At 42.9% G+C, this 23,812-nt stretch overlaps 1 protein-coding gene across 2 annotated transcripts in view; it reads right to left on the bottom strand.

Annotated features, from left to right (window-relative positions):
• gria4a (glutamate receptor, ionotropic, AMPA 4a) overlaps positions 1 to 23,518 on the bottom strand; it is a 125,790-nt gene extending 102,272 nt beyond the window's left edge. For both annotated transcript variants that reach the window (XM_069669153.1, XM_069669152.1), the window contains exons 1-2: positions 23,425 to 23,518; positions 20,906 to 21,064 (exon numbers count right to left, since the gene is read on the bottom strand). In XM_069669153.1, the coding sequence (XP_069525254.1) occupies positions 20,906 to 21,064; positions 23,425 to 23,518 (253 nt within the window). The remainder of the gene's footprint in view (positions 1 to 20,905; positions 21,065 to 23,424) is intronic.
• Between the last annotated feature and the right edge of the window lie 294 nt (positions 23,519 to 23,812).

The following is a 23,812-nucleotide window of genomic DNA, read 5'->3' on the forward strand; positions in this document are numbered from 1 at the left end:
AACAAAAAACGAACTATAATTAAAAAAGAAAGACAGAGAGAAAGACAAAAATAAAAAATAAAAGAATATAAAAAGGTAAGAAAAAATTAATAAATGAAGGATCGAAATAGAAAAAAATAAAAAAGAAAGAAAGAAGTAAAGAAAGAAAAAAGAAATAAAGGACGGACGAAAGAAAGAAAAAGGAAAGGAAAAACAAAGACAAAGACCAAAGAAAGAAAAAATAGAAGAAAAAAGAAAGAAAGAAAGGAAAGGAAAGATAAATAAAGAAAAAAAAGAAATAGACAAAAAAAAGAGGGAAAGGATGAAAAAAGAAGAAGAAAAAAAGCCTTACAGTCACACTCACTGCAGTGACGCTCTGAGCTAAACGCTAACATAAGCGCTAAGCAGGTATAATACCATTCCTACCATATTCTCCATCTGAAGTGAACCATAGAACACTTTATTATTAACATAGCACTTAACACAGAGCACAGCTGTTACTGGCGTTCAGTAGTAAACCAAAGGTTTTAGACAATTCAAATTTGACTTGATGAATAATTAAAGGGCACCAACATTACTATATTTCATCTTCTTGGATACATGAATACCTGTACCAGAATGTTTGGCTATCCATCTCAGAGCTGTTAAGGCTTTACTGTCAGTCAAAACTCATGAAGCCTGGAGTCAACATGACACATTGTCTAGGAATCAGGAATTCTGATTCATCTGGTAGTTGTTGAGAGATTTTACCGGTCAAGGCCGGACTTAGGCTATCGGAGTTTTTGGCCAATTGTTGATTTGGCCCTCCTGACAATTGGAGGAGACCAATGTTCAGCCCAGGATTTCCGGGCTCACAGACTCATTAAGTCCGTCCTGTAAATATCAAACATGTTTGGATGTAAATTCTGGATGATTATGTCTGCAATTTCCGAGCAAGACCACAACAGACGGCAAGAGAGAGAGAAGAAGGAGACGGAAGTGATGATGGCATTTCCAAGCAACCGTAAGCATTCTAGCCCTGAGGCTAACGTTAGCTAGCAAACTACTGTTGACAGAAAGAACAGGTACAACAACTCATGTCTACCTAAGCTTTTTCTCATCCAGACACATTATTCTTTCATTTTTTCCTCACTGCAAATCTGGTAGTCAGTCTTTGTTTTGTTTACATATGCTTTCCCGTAAAATCACGTGAGATTATATGAGATCAGGTGGTTTGTGCTCCCTTTGGCAATCTTGTAGTGTGTGTGCATGTTTCAGATTAGAGAGAAAGATAACTGTGATGTTTTTCCTTATGTGCCGTTATGTAAAACTGAGTAGGATTTTAAAAATACTTTATCCTGCAGGGCCAATGTTAACACTCACAGAGAGTCTGTCACAGAAAGGTGGACCAACTAATATTGCCTTACATAAAGAAGGAAAGGAAGACTGCAGAGCCCAATTTAAGAGAGAAAAGTAATGGGCTTCATCTTGACAGACAAAACACACTCCCACACACGGTCTGACATTCACCTTTGGGAGTCCTTTATGTGTAATTACTAACTGTTCTTTGACAACTATTGCAATCAAGGCTCTCTGAGTAGAGTGTTTCCCTCCCAGCTGCTCAGTTGACAGACTATAATAGCTGCTAATGAAGGCGATTTAGCTTTTTGAATTGAAATGTAGAAAATACTGCAGATGGATGGACACATGGGGAGACAATCTTAACATACAAATATATCTTTTCATGACAATGTAGGTACGTAATTACAGAGACAGTCTAGACTGTTATATAAACTGTGGCACGGACAGAGAGCGGTGCCCTTTAGTTTGAGAAAATTAGAGAGGGGGAAAAAACAAAAAAAACAACAGCAGTGGGCCCTCCAGGCAGTTGGTGATCCCATTTAGTAAGCACCCTCTGGTGACTCCGCCAACTAAAAGGGCCCCAGATGGGAAGGCTTTGACCTTGTTATGAACTTTTTGCACACTGCCAAGAGCTAATGTGGCTGCTCAACTAGTTTACATTTCCCAACTCAATGCATCTCTAACTGGAGTCATCATAGACGCTATCATTGTCATATGTGATTATTACGCAGACTGTTTGACTCATGCGGTTTTACAAGTATGTTTTTATGGTGCAGTTTAAGGGTCTCTTTAATTAAGGCACAGCAACCTCCGCTTACAGGACTTCATTTGAGTTAGTTTGCAATCAGGTTTTATTGTCGGGATGCAGCTTTGGGAGGAAACATAGCGAACCGTTAATGAAACAAGACGCATCAGTCATCATCAATGTGCACTTTTGTGGGCAATGTGTTACAAGGACTGTTCTTATGAGGCCGATGACAACGTTTTAGAAGATGCGTGCTGAGGACGTAGGTGAGGACAGCGGAGGAACAGCCCTGCCTACTCAAAGTATGCAGAGCCGTATAGAAAATACCCACAGATAGCACCACCACATGTAGAAGAGTTAAAAGTATAATATTTCCTTCTCTTGTAAAAAGTGATTTTATGATTTATCCATCCATTATCTATACTGCACATCCTGTTAAGGGTTGTAGATGTCTGGAGCCTATCCAAGCTGTCATTGGGCAGGTTGCCAGTAAATTACGGGGCTCACACATAAGCTTTGTCTCAATTCAGTGTCCTTTGAAGGACGTAGTATACAGAAGATGAGTCATTCATAGCCTGTGTAGACCGCAAAGGTAAATGGTAGAATGGACTGTACTTTTATAGCACTTTTAAAGTCTTCTGACCACTCAAAGCTGCTTTTACACTACATGTCACATTCACCCATTAGGGAGCAATTTGGGGTTCAGTGTCTTGCCCAAAGACACTTCGAAATGTGATTGGAGCAGTCAGGGATCGAACCCCCAACCACCCTTCCAATGAGACGACCGACTCTACCACTGGGCCACAGTCGCCAAGGGTGAATCGCAATGAGTCTGGTCTACGGAGGAGTCCCTGTTTGCATCACCAGCTGTTCCCTCACTTACCCTTGAATCACAAAGTGCTGCTCCTGTCGCCTAGCAACAGGTCGCTAACTGGCGAACAAGCTAACATAACTAACATCACGTAACTTAAAGGCCCGTTTTTTGTTTTTTGGAAACCAAAAACTTTAACATTTAAAAGTGTAATCCACGGATGCTTGAGAGTCCGCCAACTTGTTTGAATTTGTGCCCACTGAATCTCCGGATATGTTGAGCTGTGAAGGATGCACCCGATGGATCCTCCGTGGCCCCGGGAAAAGGAGGACGCATTTATCTGCAGCATCTGAAGGAGCCTTCGAAATGGGACGGCCTTCGGTGCACGACTGTGACGCGATCAGCCTTGAAGTACGTCCTTGAAAGGATGCAGCCCCTGAATTGGGAAACAGCTAACGAGACACCCATTCACACTCACATTCACACCTGCGGGCAATGTAGAGTCACCAATTAACCTAACGAGCATGTCTTTGGACTTTGGGAGGAAGCCCATGCATGCACGGGCAAACTCCACACAGAGAGGAGCCTTCTGGCTGTAAGGTGACAGTGCTAATTGTGTTGTCCTGTCTGTTCCTCAGTCCTTTGTTTGTTTTTGTGTGGTCTTTTAGAATGATTTTTCTTAGTTGGGTTGGTTAAGTGTGATATAAATGTGTATAAGATGCTCTCAAGCTGAAGTGAGAGCCCAATGAGACCCATTCAGGAGCAGTACGACTGCATATCCAAGCACCACGAGAGCCTGCAACTTTCTTCTGAAGTAAAACATGTCCTTCCATCACTGTTCTGTTTACTCAACATGCTTCTGTATGATTAGAGAAGCTCCTCAGATTCCTCGTAAAGCAGCCAATGTAGCCACGTGGCGCTCTGTTTCACGCCTCACAAGTAGAAGAGTCAGGAGGCTGAATTAACAAGATGCGGCTCAGCCAGGAAAAAAGAAACCTGCGGGGCCGCTACCGGGGCGAAAACACACTCCAGTCGTAAAAATGCAATCGTAAACATCCCCTTAGCACATAAACAGACTTGTTTTCGGTTTTTAATCATGATACAGGGATTTTCTTCATGTTCCTTTACTGGTGAAGATAAGAAGGCAGACACCCAGAGTGCTGAGGGGTAAAAATAGAAGCAGAGGAGTATCCATCCATCACTGTGACTGTCTGGAGGGCCGGATCGATCGTGTGTGTATGCTGGTGTGTGTGTGTCTGCTTTTTGATGCACTCCACTACCTCAGCAAGAAGAGGCAGAATGTGAGTGGGCAAACTGTGATGTGACTTTTGAAACATACACACACTCTCTCTCTCTCTCACACACACACACACACACACACACACACACACGCATGAACACACACAGGTAAACCAGCGGGCTTAAGGAGATAAATACCAATGCTGTCAGGAAGAAATCGATCTCTAAGGCCAGTATAGAACACAAACAAGACCACGTCCAAACATACACAGCAGCCATCTCTCTCGTGCATAAAGGTTAAAGCGCTTCTTCTGCTGCATTGCTGAGTGTGTGTGTGCGTGTGCCTCCCTCTTTCTGTGTGTCTGCCCCCCATGATAATCTCCTCCGGAGTGCATAATTAATTATTTTCCTCTATTTCCATGAGAGCCTTTCTCTCTCTTCATACGAGTCCTGCTCCGATCGCTTTAATAGCTTTTTCGCTTCCTACTCTGTCTCTTCCTATTTGTAAGTGTGATGAATTACCTGCTGGTTACCTTGGAATCTATTCCTCTTGCTGAATACCAATGGGCCATTAGGGATGAATTGGTTCGAGGCCGACATTGGCTTTGAGGTTTGGGAGAACCTCAATGTTCTCGACGAGCGAGCAGGTTTTAACCAATGCCTATCCCGCAGGTTTTTCAGATTAAAAGCACAGAGTGGGAAGAGTTTAACTTTAATAATACAACAATGACTGACCCGGAGCTTTGTGTGGGGTTTTTTTTGTATGTTTTCTGTGTGCATTTTTGAGTGAGAGTGTGTGGGTGCACACATGGTGCATGTGTGTGTGTGTGTGTAAAGGTCATGCCTCTCATCTCTAAGTGAGCCGCGGTGAGAAGGACTGAGTGGCAGCACTCATCAATATTAACTAATGCCCTTCCTTTCATCCACATCATAAATCCATGGAAACAAACACACACACATGAAGGTTTGGGGACGGGTTCTTGTGCTGTGTGTGTGTGTAGGAGAGAGAAACAGACTTGGGCTGCTTGGTAAGCCTAAAAAGATGTCAAAATAAAAGTAGCAAAAAAACAGCAGTATATAGAAATATATACGGTAAAATTCGGTGTATAAGACTCACTTTTAATCCTTTTTTTTTTCATCTTAAATCGGCGACCATGTATGGAGGCTATAGTCCTCGATGCGGCGGCCCCGGGTTCAACTCCCGCCCTTGGCACTTTGCCGCGTGTCATCTCCCCTCTCTCTTCCCCCATTTCCGCCACTGTCATTGAAGTTTACATATCTGTGAACATTAACCTCAGTCCAACACAAGAAGCTGTTCTGCTGTTAAACACGCTGGCGTGCAGGATCCTTGATGTTTTTTCGGTAAGTTAAGTGTGTGTATTGGTTAGCGGAAGTGGCTACCCGCCGATCTCTACTGCGCAGCTCTGGGTCAAAATGACGTCACCATCGCAAGATGGCAGCACCCGTCACGGGGGCTATTTTGGCATCAATTCCATACACTGAGAGCAGATGGAGTCGCATAGTCCACCTATCTATACAGTTATTGTATTTTACCCAGACGATGGCGCTATAATCTAGCTAAAGTTGTCAGTTGTTAAGTGGTGACTTCACATCCGCATTAAACGGCTTCCAGGTCCAAGCTGCTACAACGCCTCCCGTTTACAATATGCCGCAGTGCTGTTTTGTGTTCGTTGCTGTTTTAAGCGAGGAAAACTTACTAGATTGTTGCTAACGCTTCGTCCCGGACATGCACCATCATAACTGCCATTGCAGCCAGACAGTAGGCTGTAAGTAGTTTTGAATGCATTTTAATGAAAATATATTGAAATAATGTTGAAATAACTTGTAGGCACGTTTTTATTAATAAAAAGCTATAGAAAAACATTTCCCCCTCTAAGATTGCCCCAAACACAGACTGCGTTTTATATTCCGGATTGGCACAATTAACGGAGAATAGATGAGCATCAGTTTGTGGGAAAGGTAGGAAAATAAAGAATAAAGAGACAACAGAACCAAAACAAACATGAGGACAGATAGATTTGTGAGTGACAGATGTGATGATGAAGTGTGTGCTCCAGCAGCTAATGTGTGCGCACACATCACAGCTTCTATCCCAAACCAAAAGCCACTTAGCACCTAATAAGTAATGAGACCGAAAAATGACAGACAGAGGTGTGAAAGACAGGAAGGAAGTAAATACCGTAAGTGAGGCGAAAACAAAAGATAAACGGTGAGCATGACTCGAGGAAATTGCAGGCGAGAAATAAGAGAAAGGCGGAGAAGCAGACAACAGAAAAGCACCGTGTTTGTGTTTGCGATTATGCACGAGTGCATGCTTGTGCTTATAAGCGTAAAAAAAAAAGAAGTAAAGTGAGGGAGCATGAAAGAGAAAGAGAAAGACTGCAAATGGAAATCCTTTGATCGGAACATGAAAACAACAGAAGCAGCTAAGCCGAGAGAGTGAAGAACAACACAAAGACGTCACAGACAATTACAGCGAACACGGCCCCTTTCAGGATAAACACCCCGGTGTTTTGCTTAGACGATGGGTAACACTTAAAATCCGCTGTCATCTTTTCTCATGCTTTTCATCTTCCAAACGCCACAGCGTAAAAAACAAACATAGAGGAAACAGACATTTTGATGTTTACAGCGCTGCTTTCATGCCCAGTGGGAAAATAGAGCTCTTAATGAAAATATTAGACAGACAGAGGCAGGCAAGGCTTTTAAGGTGAGTGTGTAAAATCGTGTAGGTGTGGGTCAGCGTGTGGGTTAAAGAGACATAGTCTGCTTTTTATTCCAGTGAAGTCAGATTACCTGGAGGGAATGTGTATTCACTGACACATACGGCACGGTCTGATAATATTATTCACTCTTCATTACTACCGAGACTTGAACAAACAGGCGAGAGAACACGCTGCTGACCTGGAATTCACATCCATCCCAGTTATTCACGCTCCCCACCTGACCGCAGCCAGTTAATTAAAATGTTTTTTGGATTCTCTCGCTTTAATATCAGTCGGACGACTCGGGCAAAACACCGCAGCATGTTGTGGGAGGATTTTACTTAACCAGCTTCAGGCTCTGTAGTCTGTAAAACCTGCAATAAGAGCGTCTCTCTCTCCGCCTCGACTCGCCTCGAGGAACTGCAGAGCCACAAAAAGGAATTTCATTAATATGAGTTTCAGTGCAGCTTTGGTAATAGAAGAATTTCTTTAATGCTGCTTTATTGGCTTTTTTTAGGCTAATAACTAACACTTTGTTTGTGCTGACTGTAACATATATGTTTATGAATATCAGTGCAGAAAAATGCTGAAAAAGTTTTTGTGAAGTCATCAGTGTTTAAAATCACAAAACATTCACATTTCAGTACCATAGCTGCCTCTGTCGGCTCGATCACATTATCAAAGCTCTCTTTCATTTTTTTTTACGAGACAGTCCTCAGTAGATCCTCACTGCTTTGAAATGTCTCCAGAGACATTTTCAGACATCATCTTTCAGATTTAATTAAACTATACCAAATTTTTCACAAGTTTCATGATGTGCATTTTTTTTCTGCAGCAGCCGTTGCCTGTATTTCAAACCTCTGCAGATGATCCTGAAAGCAGCAGCATGACTGGTCTTCAACCAACCCAAACCAGCACAAGTCACTCCGCTGTTCATATCCCTCCAGTCGCAGCTCGCGTCAAATTCAAAACCCTGTTGCTCGCTTACAAAACAGCAACAATAACAGCTCCTGCCTATCTGAACGCCCTCATCCAAGTCTACGCTCCCTCCCGTCCACTATGCTCTGCCAATGAAAGGCGCCTGGTACTCCCATCACAACAGGGCCTTAAGTCGCTAACTAGACTCTTCTCCTCTGCCGTCTCCCGGTGGTGGAGTGAGTTACCAAACTCCATTCGGTCCGCAGAGTCCCTTTCACCTTTAAAGCTCATGTGAGGAGTTTTTCACTGGTTATTTAACAGACTGAAATTTATTCTGGTTACTCTGTATGACCTACAGAAGCAAAGCAGACCATCAGTGACAAGCTTGATTATTTCTACGAAGGTATTTTTAATGCCTAAAACCTCTGGCGAGGGGTAGGTGTCAGCCATAGAAGTCTGGTAAAATTGGGAAGTGTGCTTTTGAGTTAACAGATTGTCACCGGTGGGAGGTGCTAAAGAGCACAAAAGTTGAAATCTTTGTATTGTAACTTTAAGCATGTACAGGACTAAATCAGCAAAGAGGTAAGAGGTACGGCTTTGTCAACAGGGGGCGCCAAAAACAACACAAACCAAAAGTTCCTCATGGGAGCTTTAAGAAAAAGCTAACGACCCAACTCTTTCATGAACACCTCTGCACTTCATGATATTGATGATGTTACACCCTGTGCATTGCCTCTGTGCGCAGCCTGTCAGCACCTGTTGACTCTTCCCTCCTGTCTTGATCCTTGCTCGTGCTGTATTAACATTCAGTAATGATCTTTCTACTGTATACGGTAGTTTCAATGTTAAAGGCTGAGAACACCATCCTGCCACTTGGATTTAGAGGAAAATGCATGTGGTCCAGTGTAATTTTACCTCATTTAAAACAGCTTAACTGCTCACATATCTGTTTAGTTACTGCAAACCGAGCATCTGCTGCTGCTTCATTTGAAAAGCATTAAGTAACATTAAGGGCTTTTATTTTGAAATATGAATTTGTCCTCACAAACAAATACACCAGTTGGTCTTTGGTTTTATTTTTCGACAAAGTAAATGGATTGCACTTATATATAGTGCTTTTCTAGTCTTCAGACCACTCAAAGCTACAGGTCACATTCACACAGAGGCTGCTATGCAACCTTACACTCTCATTCATACGCCACTGGCTCCGCCTTCTGGAGCAATTTGGGGTTCAGTGTCTTGCCCAACATGTAGACTGCAGGAGCTGGGGATCAAACCGCCAACCCTCCGATTGGGAGACGACTCACTCTTCCACTAAGCCACAGCCGTCCCCAAAGTAGCTACTTGAGGAGTTTTTGCTGAATTAATCCACACTTGCTACTACCATGTTAACCAAGGGAGTCACAAAATAAACCAGTGCTGACACTTTAATGTGATGCCGCATAATAGGCATCATAAAGTGAAGATGGGAATGACTGCTCTCGTAGATTTGGACCCAGTTGTTATTGCACAATTAGTAATAAAGAAGAAAAAACTACAGTTTGACATAATTGTTGACACACATGTGCGTCCCGGCCTGCAGCTCTATCTGTGAAATGACGAACATTTACTGCCCTAAAGGACCCTCTCCCCATCGCCCGTGCAGCGCGGACGTGTAATGAAAGAAGCGAGACACACTGAGAAACAGTCTGTTTTATTGTAACACTAAATGAAATCAGATTACCTGCAGCCAAATGTGCGGATACATTACCACATGCTGCATGCTCCGATAATATGGCTGCTGTTTGGTCATTACTGCTGAGGCTTCAATAAAATGATGCAACAGAGCGATTCCTCGGGGAGCACTTACAGCACTCCACATGAACCACTATGCACACACACACACTGTACTATTGTTACACACAATACTAGAGTGAGGTTCTCGACCACAAATGCATGTGGGCACAAAGATGCCTGTAGATGAAGCAGCAGTTAGCGTCTGCTAAGCTGATGGACCCACACAGAACTGAATACAGAACTATGACCATTAAGCCAATGAAAATAAGCCATTTAAGCTACGCTTTGACGTTGTACTGCATGTATGATTCGTCAAACTAAAAGCATGGAGTCCTGGACTTTCCTTATATAGTGCCAAATAAGGGCTATAGGGTGGTACTCCCTGTGCATGCGTGGGTTCTCTCTGGCTTCCTCACACAGTCCGTTAGGTTCATTGGTGACTCTAAGAAACTGCCTGTAGGTGTGAAAGCTGTCTGTCTCTGTCAGCCCTGTGATTGGATGGCGGCCCTGTGACCCTAGAATAGTATAGATCAGGGGTTCCCAAACTTTTCCATGCCAAGGCCCCCCAAACAGCATTAGCTTCTGGCCGGGGACCCCCAAACCCACAGACAAAGCCACAAAATATGCTCCTTCGGTCTATTTGTTGTCAAAAACCTGTCCATTTTGCGCTAGCTAGCTACACGCAAGCTTGAGGAGCAGAGCAGCTTGATAACAACCGCCAGGTCTACACAGATTATGACGTCACGACGTCGTTATGCCGAATTTGCAGCTGAATTTGAGAATCCGAGATTACGGCAGTTTACGTGTTGTACGGTTCAGGACAAATGGTTATTAAAAAAAAGAATTAAATTTATTTTAATTTTTTTTTTTGCATTTTTTTTTCTTATCTTCCCTACAATTTTCTGAGGCCTCCCAGCACCCCTGGCGGCCCCCACTTTGAAAACCACTGGTATAGATAATGGTTGGATGGATAAAAGTTATCTAGTAGTTTGTTTGTTTTTTTGGCCTTTTGCCTTCATTAGATAGGACAGCGGATAAATGAGGTAAGGAAGAGCGGGAACGACCTGCAGCAAAAGGCCGAGAGTTGAACCTACAATCTATATATGGTGTGGGCGCTTTAACCACTAAGCTAAACCCTGCGCCCCGTCTCATGACGCTTTACATGTAGAGCAGGCCTAAACTACAATCTCTGTTATATCACTTACATCTATCCACCTATGAGCAAGTACTTGGTGACAATGGCAAGAAAAAAACTTCCTTATATGGAGAAACCTTGAGAGCCAGACTCATTGGTGAACAGCTATCTGCTGCAACGATCAATAAAAATATCAATGAATACCTTTGAAGAATACATAAGCATTCACAATGTGGGGTTCACTTGTATGGTTTAGATATACAGTAAGAAAAAAAAAAGTTCCTCTGCAAACTCCTTTAATTTGTAATACGGCTGGGATTGAAACACAATGCTTCACAGTGTCTCCATGCTACTCTAAAAGCTGTGTTACAATGATTTTTTTTTTAAACAGAATAATCTTTAAAGCAAAAGCTCTTTCATCTTGAGTCAATATGCACATACACCTTCTGTATGTGATGACGTCTGTTAAAGGTACTCGACTGGATGAAATACGAGCCGGCTAATTGAAGGAGCAGCTTTGAACCTCTTGATCGGTTGAATCACCATCTGTAAATCTTTAAGAAGGCACTGTACAGAAATACCACCTGAGCTGCAATCTGCATATATTGTGGCTCATTATTACTGTTTCATTATTATTATTGTTCCAGTAACAAAATCTGACTTTAACTCAGTGCTAAACAGGAGCATTTAAATAATTAAAAGTTATTACCAGCTGGTGTCTAACAAAATAATGCTGTCGTTAAAGTACCTGTGAATGGGAAATGTTTAAATTGCTTGAATCCATTATTGCCATGCTTTTAGCACTGAACCCTATAATGTATCTTAATGCCAGTGAAGGCATTTAAGGCACCGGCAGAGTCATCCAGCACTTTCAATACACCGGTAACATGAATAAACGCAGGCTTGCAGCAGAATAAATCTCCCTGCCTTGCCAGGGTTTCAGATATCATTTCACTCTATTTCCCCCAGCGTGGCCATTAAGAAGACATATAACCATGCAAAACGTCACCGATAAAGATGATGGTACAGTGCTGTTATTGAACGTCTCAAATCATGTACAAGATGACTGGGCCATTTAATGAAAGAAGTGAGGGCGGCAAAGGCGCACAGAAATGCTGCATGAGAGGAAGTTGGAAATATATGGACAGGTTGGTAAATCAATGTGTGTGTGTGTCAAAGAGAGAGAGAATGTGTGTGTGTGTGGTCGTGTGTGAGTGTTCCAGGAATCTACTTAATCACAGCTCCAAGGCTGGACATGAATGTGAAACATTGATGAACTCTTTCAAAGTGTGTGCGTCTTTATGGTCATCGCTGCATTAACACCCTTTCAATTAACAGCTCAGTCGCCACAGAAGCGGTCGTTTTCTTGTCAACACGGGGGAAAGACTTGACATGGTGTGTTTCCACTAGGCTTCTTTAATGAGCGTGAAGGTGCGAAGAAATAAGCGCCTGGAAAATAATGTCAGTACGAGGTGTTGAAAACAGTGACGTCAACCTACTTTAGACTGTCAACGATCAGTTTATAAAGAGCAGCTGAAGAGAACAAGAACCGTAAAGCCTCTTGTACACACTTATAAGACTGAAATGGGTTGATACACAGTTTAACACGTATCTGTTCATTCTTTATCAGTGACGTTTTGCATGGTTTGATTACCGGAACGGTCTGTTCACAGGGCTTTCAAATCAAGCTGTTCGGCAACATATTCAAAATGCTGCTGCGAGACTCCTGACCAAAACGAAGAAAAATGAGCGCATTACTCCAGTTTTAACATCCTTACACTGGCTACCTGTAACTCAGAAAATCGATTTCAAAATCTCTCTGCTTGTGTTTAAGGCTCTCTGTGGCTCAGCGCCCAAATACATCTCAGATATGCTTGTGACCATCCAGGGCACTGAGGACATCTGGGGCTGGCCTACAGGCCGTCCCAAGAGTTAGAACCAAACATGGTGAAGCAGCGTTTAGTTATCATGCAGCACAGGCCTGGAACAATCTCCCCAGATGATGTAAGACAAAGCCCTGGCTCTGACCACCATTAAGTCAAGGCTGAAAACATTCCTTTCTCACACTGCCTACTTTAAACTATGCACCCTTTGTCTGTACTTCTGCTCTTTCTCTATTCTAATGGATTATTTTCATTGATCATGAATTTAATCTATTTCCTATTTGAAAAGTTATTTCTTGTTGTTAACTTTGTAAAGCACTTTGAATTGCTCAATGTATGAATGATGCTTTAAAAAGCACGATCTTAAACAGCAGACTGGCTGGCGGTTGACACTCGTGTCACTTAGAGGACTACAACCATAGTGTTTCCCTTACCGTAGAATGGGCACCATACCATGATGCACTGCCATGTTTCTACAGTAACCCAGAAGGTACAAACTAAAGACTAGGTCTAAAGGGGAACTTTCAGGTTTTAAGGTATGGAAAATCCTTGGAAGGAGAGGGTAAAGGCAAGCAACCTCAAATTACTATACACTGATCCTTGAAACCAAATGACTACTGATTCTGTGTCCAACTTTCTTAAAGACCAGCACCAGTCATGATTTAAACATAAAATGCTCTGCTTGAAATAAAAAATTGTGTCTGATATGTTTTTTTTCCTGCAAAATATGTTTAATTACTGTGTAATAATTCTCCCTCATTTAAAATTCCAAAATCCCAGTTTCTCCTTTTGTAAAATTACAGCCGAAAACAAAACACGTCTCTGCCATCGTTTAGTGGAAACTTAGCTAGCTTGAAATGTAGTAATTAGTAGTAGTAACGTTAATAATCAGTAGTGAGTTTGTAAAAATTACGATGATGGTTACATCTGGCTTACACATCACCGAAGTGGTTGCCATAGGTTGCACATAATGACATGCACAGCGTCACCCCGTCCATTAACAGGATTGGCTCCTTAGGTTTGTGACGTCTTAAATCTGCCAGTCTGAAAAACGTATTGTTCAGCCTGTCCTTGGTACACTGCAGACAGGCCCAGCTATGGAGATGACTGCTGATGTTGTCACTGATATGTCTTGTAGCCCATGAACAACACCACATGGAGATGTTTACAAGGTTAAACACTGATTTTCACTGGAGGGGGGCTTTAATGTTGTCCTCAATCGCAACAATCTCATCTATCATCAGAAACTTGCTGGAGAAAACACACCAACCAATCGAACTCCCTCAACTGGTATCTTCACACTCGCCATAGCTCCTACCTATCAGCTGTTCTGGAGGCAAATACCAGTATGGCTGCTACACGCCTCAGTTTCTTAGCTGTTAACCTCTTCAGTCGAAGCCAGTCTGTTTTTACAGAAGTCTCTGATGCCAAACATTTGAGAACTGTTGTACCTTTAAATGCGGCAATAGCAGGTTAAAGTCTGCTTGATTCTACATCATGCTGTCTCTGATTGTACACCGCAAAATATATGCATGCTGACTGACTCATACACTGATTGCCTCTGGATTACACTGTATGAACATTGCTTTGCCTGGTCTCAAGATTTATCCTGAGAGTATGGGCGAACATGAAAGGAAAGGTTACACCGAGGTGAAGTGTAAATATTTCAGTCATTTAAATACAGTAACTGAAGGTGTGAGGACTGAAAGGGTGAACTTTTCATGACTGTCGGTGTAACTTCTCTTTCCGCCTCAGCCTGATCACATCGCTGATTTAATTAATTTTGTCCTTAACCCCTGACAACAAAACGAGAGTGACACCTGAAGGAGGATGCGGCTGCCACAGTTTGACTGCGTGCGGCTGCAGAGATAATCAGGTGCAGCCGGGATGTAAATGCAATCTGAGGCAGTCAATAGTACATAAACAGTATGGATTTGTGAATGATTCACGATAGGCACGATCTATATTAACTCTGGATGACAAATGAGGTTATGCATCAGCGCAATAATCAACCGCCCAAAAGCACACACTACATATCATCATCATTATCATCATACTGCAGGTACAGAACACAGCTGAACTGGATTTATTTTAGTTTTGGACATGAAGTGTGTTAAAATAGACGTATTATCCCTCATATGAGGAACCACATTTAGAGTCATGACTGCACGTCAGTGTGTCTCTCAGCGCCGGCACCACAAACCAGCTATAACCACCTCTTTGTTACAAATCTTTCCTCTCCATTTCTTTCTCCTCCGTCCCTAATTCACCTTATCGCTTTCTGTCTATCTTCATCACGCTCTGTCTCTGCAGCTTTTTTTCACACACACACACACACACAGTCCCAATGCCTGAGCCCCTCAGTGTCACACATGTTAGCTATGTGCTCTGAATGGACAGAAATGTCACCACACATACGCGCACTCGCTGCAGCTTCTGGTCATGCTAATCCTTGTGCATTACCTGCTTTAAGCTAATGGGGAAAAAAAGAGTGGTGAACCCTGTGGAATTGTGGCTGAGGCACATATACAGATATGCAAACACAGCTCGGAGAAATTCAGACATAAATACACATACAGAGACAGATACAAGGGTTTGCATGTGCACGCAGAAAACCACAAAAGGAAGATTGACAGCAGCAAGATCTATGGATGTGCGACCATGGGACAGGAAAATGGGTTGTATTCCTCTGTGAATAAGGGAAACGATGGGGACCAAGGATTTTTATGATCCCTTCACGCTTCCTGAATATTAGAATAGAGAAGAACCAGCCAAGGTCAGAGGCAGAATTCCCTATTCTAATGCGGAGCGTTGCTCACCACCCGGAGCAAGAGTCAGGGATTAATTTAGAGATCCATTCACCACGCCTGTGCGGAGGGGAGAGACGGCCAAAACATGATGAAGAATGGAGGAGCAGAGGAGGGGAGGAAGACTCTGAGGAGATGGGGAGACAACGAGGAGAGTGACAGAGAGGAGACGGAGAAAGGGAACAAGAGAGGGACAGAGAGAGAGAGAGAAGTGGTTGTGCATGTTATGTGTAGCCTGCGGAGAAACAGCAGACGGTTCACATAGAAGAGCTTCATTTTCCAAACACTCCTCCTCTCATGGCCCATTGCCTTCATATGTGTGTGTGTCTGTATGTGTGTGTGCACCTACAAGAGAAAGATAGACAGATGATACGTAGGCCGAGACAACCTCTGGAAGGGAAAGAGAGCTGAGCAGGCGGAGTACAAAAACCAATGGCATCCTCCATGGCCCGTGGAAGTGAACACCAAGTTCCAAGAAGAATCTGGCCAGTGTTTTTTTTCAACAGCATCAAAAACAATATTCCTTGGTGGAATTATCAATTCCCATAAAAACTCCAAATCCCAAAATACATTAGTTCGTCTCTCAAAACCGTCCCATTCCGCTTGCTTGTTCTTGGCTCTGAGCCCTAAGCCCATTTGTCTCAATTGAAGACATCACTCTTTTAAATTGGGTCATAAATATACGCTTAATTTCTAAATAGGCTGCTTAATTTCCTTAAACAGCTGGGTGCTATAGCTTTAAGCAAACTTTGCTCAAAAGGGAAAAAAATAGTGCGCATGTTGGGGACTATTTTCCGCCACGGGTGAATAAACATTTCACTGTGACATGAGGGCTGATATAGAGTACAACAGCACAGTGAAATTTGAACTTACGTATCACTTTGCTTCAGGTGTTCTGAATACGGTTCATTAAAGGGCCAGTTCATCAATTTTCAACCTCAGTACTATCATGCTATTATGGGGAGCTAATGCCATTAAGGTAGAAGAAAAAATGCAATTTTGCTCTGTGCCTTTGGAGGACGCGATCCGCTTCTCCAAAGGGCCCTGGAAAATCTCCGCCAGACTACGTAAAACATGTCATCTGGTGGAGGCCAGGGAGCTCGCTAAACTACACTTCCTCAATCTAGGACGCCCACCTCCGATGTCAAAATTGTTCAAAATCGTCAGGTTTAAAATGTAGACTGCAGACCTGAAGATTTTTTCTAGATGATCCACGGGTATATTCTCGTCATATTTCGGATTCTGTACCGAGTAATTGCCTGCAGCGATCAATTCCTTTCAGAGTGAGTGGCGCAATGCACGCTGGGTGTTGTAGGAATGTAGAATGGGCAAAACCACGAGCTGTTTGTTCAACTTTCTCCACAGCTATGGCGCCAATTTCAAACATTATTGCTTCTATTGATTACAGAGAACACCAGCTTTGACTGACAGTGGCTTTTTCCAGGGGCCAATTGCTCCTTTAACATTGCAGCAAACAATTGTTGTCTAGATGGATCGAGTTGGAACCTCAAAATCACACAGGCCACTGAAGCAACTGTCAACAGACTATTTCATGATACATTGAAACATACAGATACATAGTGCAACATTGCTGGTCTGCTGTGATGTGTAGGCATACACAAGGTTTTCATCACTGTTTACTTGCTTGAAGAACTGTTGTATAAAAGCAATATCACACTCATGTTGGTGCTGTTGTACTGAATATCAGCACGGCTGTTATTTTCTTTGGCACCCGGCCTTATTGCTTAATTGACTTACAGGGGATCTGTTACCAAAACTAATCCTGTTAGCCTCGCTATGGTTTTGCAACATATGGAATTCTTAATAGGATCAATTCATTGTTGTTTTTGGCCTTTTAATTGGATTTTTTTGACAATAACAAAACATATTGGCTGGCCTTATCCTTTATAATAAAGTTTTCCAATTTTTCTTAAGTAGATTAGTAGTAAATTAGTCCACACTATTTATGATAATTAGAGCCACACCATTCTGTCAAATGGACACACATAACCCCAAAATGTAGCAGGGCACATTTGATATCTATTGGAACATTAGAATATCTACTAGGATATAAACCCAAGTGCTCCGGGACTGGCTGCACAGCATGAGTCTGTCATAAGTAACCCATTGGCAGGTCATTGCGGTTTAAGTGGATAGAAAGAGTTAAAGCGCAAAGATAATTTGCACATTCAGAGCTGCTCGTGTCCTCGGCACACCCCTTTACTCATCACTAATAAAGCCCCCCCTCCTCCTCCCCTGACGTTGAATTAAAACCACCTGATGTGTATTCAATGTGTGGCTTCCCACTCACGCAGCTTAACAGCGAACAGAAATAGACGCAGCATGTAATGATATTTGTGGGAGGGAGGGAGGGAGTGGATGGACTATTAATTTTCCAATCACTGTAGGTTATATTAACTTGTCTATTCATTCATGTGGAGCTACAATACAGGGGGCAGGAGACAAACAAACTTGGAAATTGCATTACCCAGTTTTGATTTATGACTCTATGTGACTTGCATCGGGCTCAAGTTAAATTATAGAGTAATACCCTTCAGGGGTGTAAAATGTCAAAATGTATTTTGCTTCTGTGTAACTCAACATGGATCAATTGTTAGATGATATTAAAGATATTTCAGACTTTAACGCGCTCTAAAGAAAACCTTTTCTCTGCAGCTTTCAGTCGCCGTGTTCGTCAATGGAGCAGCTCGTGTCAGCTTTGATTTACAGCCCGGAGATATTTAAAGAAGCTTGTTAAACACAATGATGTAATACCATGAGGGGAAGTATTGTATTGTTGTATTATACTGTATTGATCCTGTGCGCCCTGCCTAGTTAACAGCCTCGGCGGGCGATTTGTTAAAGTTTAATGAGAAAAGGAGGTGAAACATCACGGCACAATCACTTGGAAATTTACCTACAAAAAGACAGATGCACTATAGGGCGGTTTTAGAAGGGGAGTAATGACATGATACCACTGAGGGATGTTTGAGCTTCTCATTTTATAGCCAGGGAAACTTATTTTCTTATAATCATGTTATTCTGTTTAATCAACATAACCACACACAGCTCAGAACAACTCACACAATAATCAGAGGTGTCCAGAAATATTATACTCAAGTAGAGTAAGCTACTGTTACTTGACTGAAATTGTACTCAAGTAAAAGTAAAAGTACTTGTGTAAAAAAGACGTAAAAAAGTAGCTCACTTAAGAAGTACTCAAAGTAAAAGTTACTGAATTACTTTAATCTTTATAATAAACACATTTAGCAAAGGTTACCTGACACATGCATCCGATGCAAATAAAATATAAATAAACACCTGGGCCCTACGTTTACATGTTCTGCTGTCAAAATGACGACCCTTTGTCAGAGAGTAAGACCCTTTGTTTAACCAGAAACAGAAGTTCTATAGCTCTCTTCATAGCCACCAGAGTCCATTGACAAAAACAGTAATTTTACCTCGCAGAATGCGGGAGTTGCTGATGGCCTCCCGCTGCCTCAATCAGTTAGTTTGTTTCTGTTATTGTGTGGTGTTTTAAACGTGTGTTATGACGTGTAACAAGGCAGCGGTAGACCAGCACGCCCATGTGTTCCGTGAGATAAAATGACTGTTTTGTTAATGGAGGCTGGTGGCTTTGAAGAGAGCGATCTAACGGCTGTTTCTGGTAAAAAAAAAGACTTCCTGCAGTTTGTGTCAAAGGTGGTGTTTCCAAGTCTTTTGTCCCAATCATTGTTCACTAACGTTATGCGTAGGGTTAGCAGTTGCAGACCAGCTCTCCTTCTTCACTTCTGGCACCACTGTTTTGAAGCGATGCACTTTGATCTGATTGGCCTGCTTTTGATGCGGTGCATTTGATAAGTGTCTGGTCCAAGTCAGTTTTTCATTCCAGCTTGCAATAAATATTTTTAAGTACACGAAAAAGCTATTACAGTATTCTATGTATAATTCATTACTCCCACCTCTGCCAATAATATACTGTATATATATACAATAATTAAATGGTTTTGTTTAAAGTAATAAAAGAAAGTCTGATGTAGCTTCTGATGCACTGACAGGACTAGAACTCACCATGAGGTGGACGAGCAAGAGACATACGCGGAGAGTTTCCTTTAGAGATTTGCTCTCAACTCAAAAGGCCAGACACTCGCGTCTGTAAAAGCACATGTAAAACATTAAAGGCATTTAGATAAGTGTGGGGGATTAATCACCAAGCAGATGTCAGAAAAGCAAATAACCAAACATCTTCCAAATACAAGCAGAGTCACAGAAACACTCTGCCACTGTAAGCAGGGAGCCAGAGTAAGCAGACCCACCAAGCAAGAGAGCGTCTCTCAGTCCTGGGAGAGGACACCGTAACCATAATGTCAGTAATCTTTTTCTTTCTGACGACAGGTACAATCAGATCATTTTCAGTAAAGTGCGATGCTTTTCACAAGTGTGAGGCAATCCAAGAGGGCCGGGGAAAAAGAAGGAATAGCTCTCCTGAAAGCCAAAGAGGGTCATGATCATTGCGGATGAATTCACACGCCGGTGCAGAGGAGAGCAGGAAATGGCGAGCATAGAAAAACTGGCGGCTTAAATTAGCGCAAACATGGCTTAAGATGCTGCTAAAAAAAGTTCAGCCTGTCATGTTTGGATTACTCTTTCATTATCTATGTTCGAACCCAAAACAGACAAATATCCATCTTATGATGCACCAAAAGACACGTCCGATAAAGACTTTAAAGGGCTACTGCAGCACTGAATATATGGAGAACTCTGCATAAAAGGCCCAGAACCAGACAACAATTTTGTATAGGATTTTATGATATGAAATTTGGCAGAAATGTTATGCCATAAAGACAAGAATATGCGAGCACAGGCACCTGTGGCATGCCGAGCAGCACTAAACTGCTGGCAGCGGTCGGCCTCCCACGTAGCCTTGTTAACACTGACTTGCCAGCGCAAACATCACAAACCCTCTCACAGGCTTCCAGGTCGAGCGCGAGTGTGAAGGATTAGATCTGTGCTCCCGCGGAAAACAGAGAGGGATGGTGAAAGATTAGCCGTCCATCCCTCAGACAGATCAGAGAGGACGCGTGCGAGTCAACTGCTTCCCTCTGTTCTGAACACAGAGGGAGCGTTTTCATCACCGTCTGCAACACAGGCCCATTTTAGAGTCGTAATAGGGTGTAATTGTGATGGGTGCCTTTCTAAAAGATGGGATGGATACTGCAGGATGGGGATGGATGCGAGTAACATAATTGATGGCAGAATTAGCCAATCAAATCCCTCGAGATGCCTTGCAGTAGAGACGGAAGTTTGTTTAGCCGCTGTTGCAGAGAAGCCAGTTTTTATTAAACAACTTCTGATTTATGCAGGAAAAAGAAAATAAAGATGCAGTCTGACCCGTTAAACAACTTAAGTTCCTAATGAAACCCATCTTTATCCAACAATATGGAGAGTAAATAGCACATAGAAGAGGAGATACAAACATGGAGAGAGCAGCAGATACAGGAAGTAAGAGAGCGTCAGAGAGGAAGGGGATGCTGCATGTACTTACATGCATTGGTGACGGCGAAGCTGTTGGCCGTCTCTATATTGTCGACATGCGGCACCAGGTTAAAGGGAGCTTCCGTAGCATTCGGGCTGGTGTTGTGAAGGAAGATAGCTAGTCGAAACGCTGTATACTCCTGATCAGTATTCCTAATGAACAACCCACCTGGAGAGAGAGAGAGAGAGAGAGAGAGAGAGAGGGGAGAACATGATGGAGAGGAGAGGAAGTGAGTTATTGTTGGGCGGAAAGAGGGAGAGAGAGAGAGTAATGTGAGGAAGATAGATAGAGAGATAAGGAGGGAGGGCAGAGAAAACAGAGGAGGGGAGACGGGGAGAAGAAAAGCCAAGATCTTCATTAGCTTTGTTACAAAAAGGTAATCTGTCTTCTTGCACACCAACATGAGTACAGACACGCTTGCGGAAACCCACACTGTGCATTTCATTGACGAAATCAGAGAGAGACAGAGTGGGGTGGAGGAGAGGAGGAGAAAAGAGAGTCGACTACGCTGACAGGAAGGCAGTCAAAGGGATAATGAGTCGGAGGGGACATAAAAGAAAACAGGAGAAAGGAGTGATCACAAAGTGTCGGCTGAATAAAGACAGGGAGAGGGAGGTGAGTGCTGAGGGTCAGTCGGCCTTTTAAAGAAGAGTGCCCCTCTGACTAAATGAAATTAAGATTCATGTGAAATAAAGAGCGAGGGATATCATTACCTGAATGGAACTTGTGTAGGGTTAGGTTTTCTGTATATCACTGATATAAGTGGTTTGTTATCCCAGTCCTTTAGATTCTCTCTACATCGCTTCACACTGTAGTTGGAACCCAACTGAAAAAAAACTGATGTGACTTGAGTGTAACTGAATCTGACTCAACTGAGTTGGATCATAATAGCAGACTGTAAAGTCTTGACTTCACGTCTGGAGAGAGGAGGAAAGGGAGGGAGGAACGATGTCAGAGGAGGAGTCAGGAAGCAGCATGCTGAGAGATACAGCCGTCACTGTATAACATGTCACTTATGTGTCTATCTGTGTCTTTGTTTGTTCTTAAAGGTCCCCTTATTGCACATTAGTATGTCAGTTATCAAAGACACACGCATGTAGACACATATTGAGTATGTGTTGTTAATGTGCAAAGCATATTCTACATTAACAGAATAATGTGATTGGTTTGATTAGCGTTCATCATGGGTGAAACATTTCTGGTCACCTTCAAGTGATCACACACACATCCTTACACACTAAAACACGATGAGGAGTCTCGTCATGTCCGAGTCATGACACGTTATTGCACCAGTTCCTCATAGAAATTTCCCAAAGCTATTCATCTGTGTCAGTCTGTCTCTCTTGCACACACACACACACACACACACACACACATGCAAAAAGAAACAGTCTGTGCTTCCACTGACATTACACTTGTGTGCAATGCAGAGATATGCAAATGACTCCTCAAGTGAACTGCTGGAGAGCCCAGCGACTGATTCTCTATGTATATTTGAGTGTTTAGAGCGGGACGGTCAGCGAGAGAGACGAGGGGGAAAAAGTGCATGCGTGTGCTTCTGATAGATCATGTATGTTTAATAGACCGTGCATGTGCACGCATGCACGGCCAGTCTGTGCACACATGTGTGCTTTCCTGGGTTAAAGTGAAGCGTTCCCTTGCATGCTGTACACGCATGCACACACATTCTGCTATATGTGTGCATTTGTACGAGTCCATGTGGATCCTGCACATGTCCTGTGGACATGCATGCTGGGAAACCTGTGCAAATATTTGAGGGTGTGTGTGTGTGTGCCAAATATTTAGCATATTAAGTTTATTGGCAGCTGTAGGGAGACAGAGTCAAGGAGCCGAATCTCATTATAGGACCTCCCAGCTGCCCCCCACAACGAGTGATGCAGTGCATTCATTATCACACACATGCCTATACAAATGTGTGTGCGTGTGAGAGACATAGGGGGGGGGGAGATTCCCTCGCTTGTGTGTGGTCAGAATGCCCTAAACAAACCCAATGCCGATCCAGATTTAGTTAACTTTATCTCTGATCTATAAGGCAGGCTTCTCCCGCACTGACAGGAGGGTAACTGGAAAAGGGCAGAGAGAGAGAGAGAGGGAGGGAGAGGGAGGGAGAGAATACTGCAGTGTCTAAACAGTGAAGAAGACTAGAGGGGAACAAAGCTTATTGAAACATTCATGAGCCCAGAACAGCCTTTAAAATACACACAAACACAGTAAAAGGAGCTGGACTGAAGGAGTTAGGGTGCATTTAAAACACCATTTAAGTCACAGCAGAGAAGACGCCAAATCTCCCCTCAAACACACATCTTGGAAGAAGCAGATGCGCCAGGAAGAACAGTTTCAGTGCTTATGTTGGCTTTTTTTTCTATCATTACTGCGTTAAAGTTTCACATGATTCTATGATTTGGAGGGTCCATGTGCACCCTCCAAACAGCTGTCGGCTGGAACGCATGATATTCAGTGTAGTGTGTGAGATCCGAGGGTCCGTGCGTAAAAATCCTCCAACTCACCTATCTGCACCGAGCTGGGGAAAGCCCCCGTCGCCAGCCCCCAAAGGGCGGAATACAGCCCGAGAAAGTGCCAGAAAAAAATATTAATCCTCATTTTTCTTTGCTTTAATCCCTTCAGAAACTGTTGAGAGACATCGAGAGAGAAAGAGAGAGAGAGGGGGGAGATACGGGAGAGAGGGGAAAAGGCGTCAGAAAAAAAGGGGAAAAAAGAAGAAAGATGAGAGAGGTTTTTCCCCCGTTTTGTCCAGCAGTATTCCTACTCCATGGTGGGCTCGTTCGTTTCTTCCCCCTGCAGTGTCCGCTCAGGAGAGAGCAGCGCGCGCGGTGCACATGGAAAGACGCGGAGAGAAAGAGAGAGAGAAAGAGTAGGGGGGAAACTCGCTAGAAT

The sequence above is a fragment of the Semicossyphus pulcher genome, unplaced genomic scaffold (genome assembly GCF_022749685.1).
Source record: "Semicossyphus pulcher isolate SPU_LCO1_2020_fin unplaced genomic scaffold, fSemPul1.0.p SCAF_19, whole genome shotgun sequence".
Classification (NCBI taxonomy): Eukaryota; Metazoa; Chordata; class Actinopteri; order Labriformes; family Labridae; genus Semicossyphus; species Semicossyphus pulcher.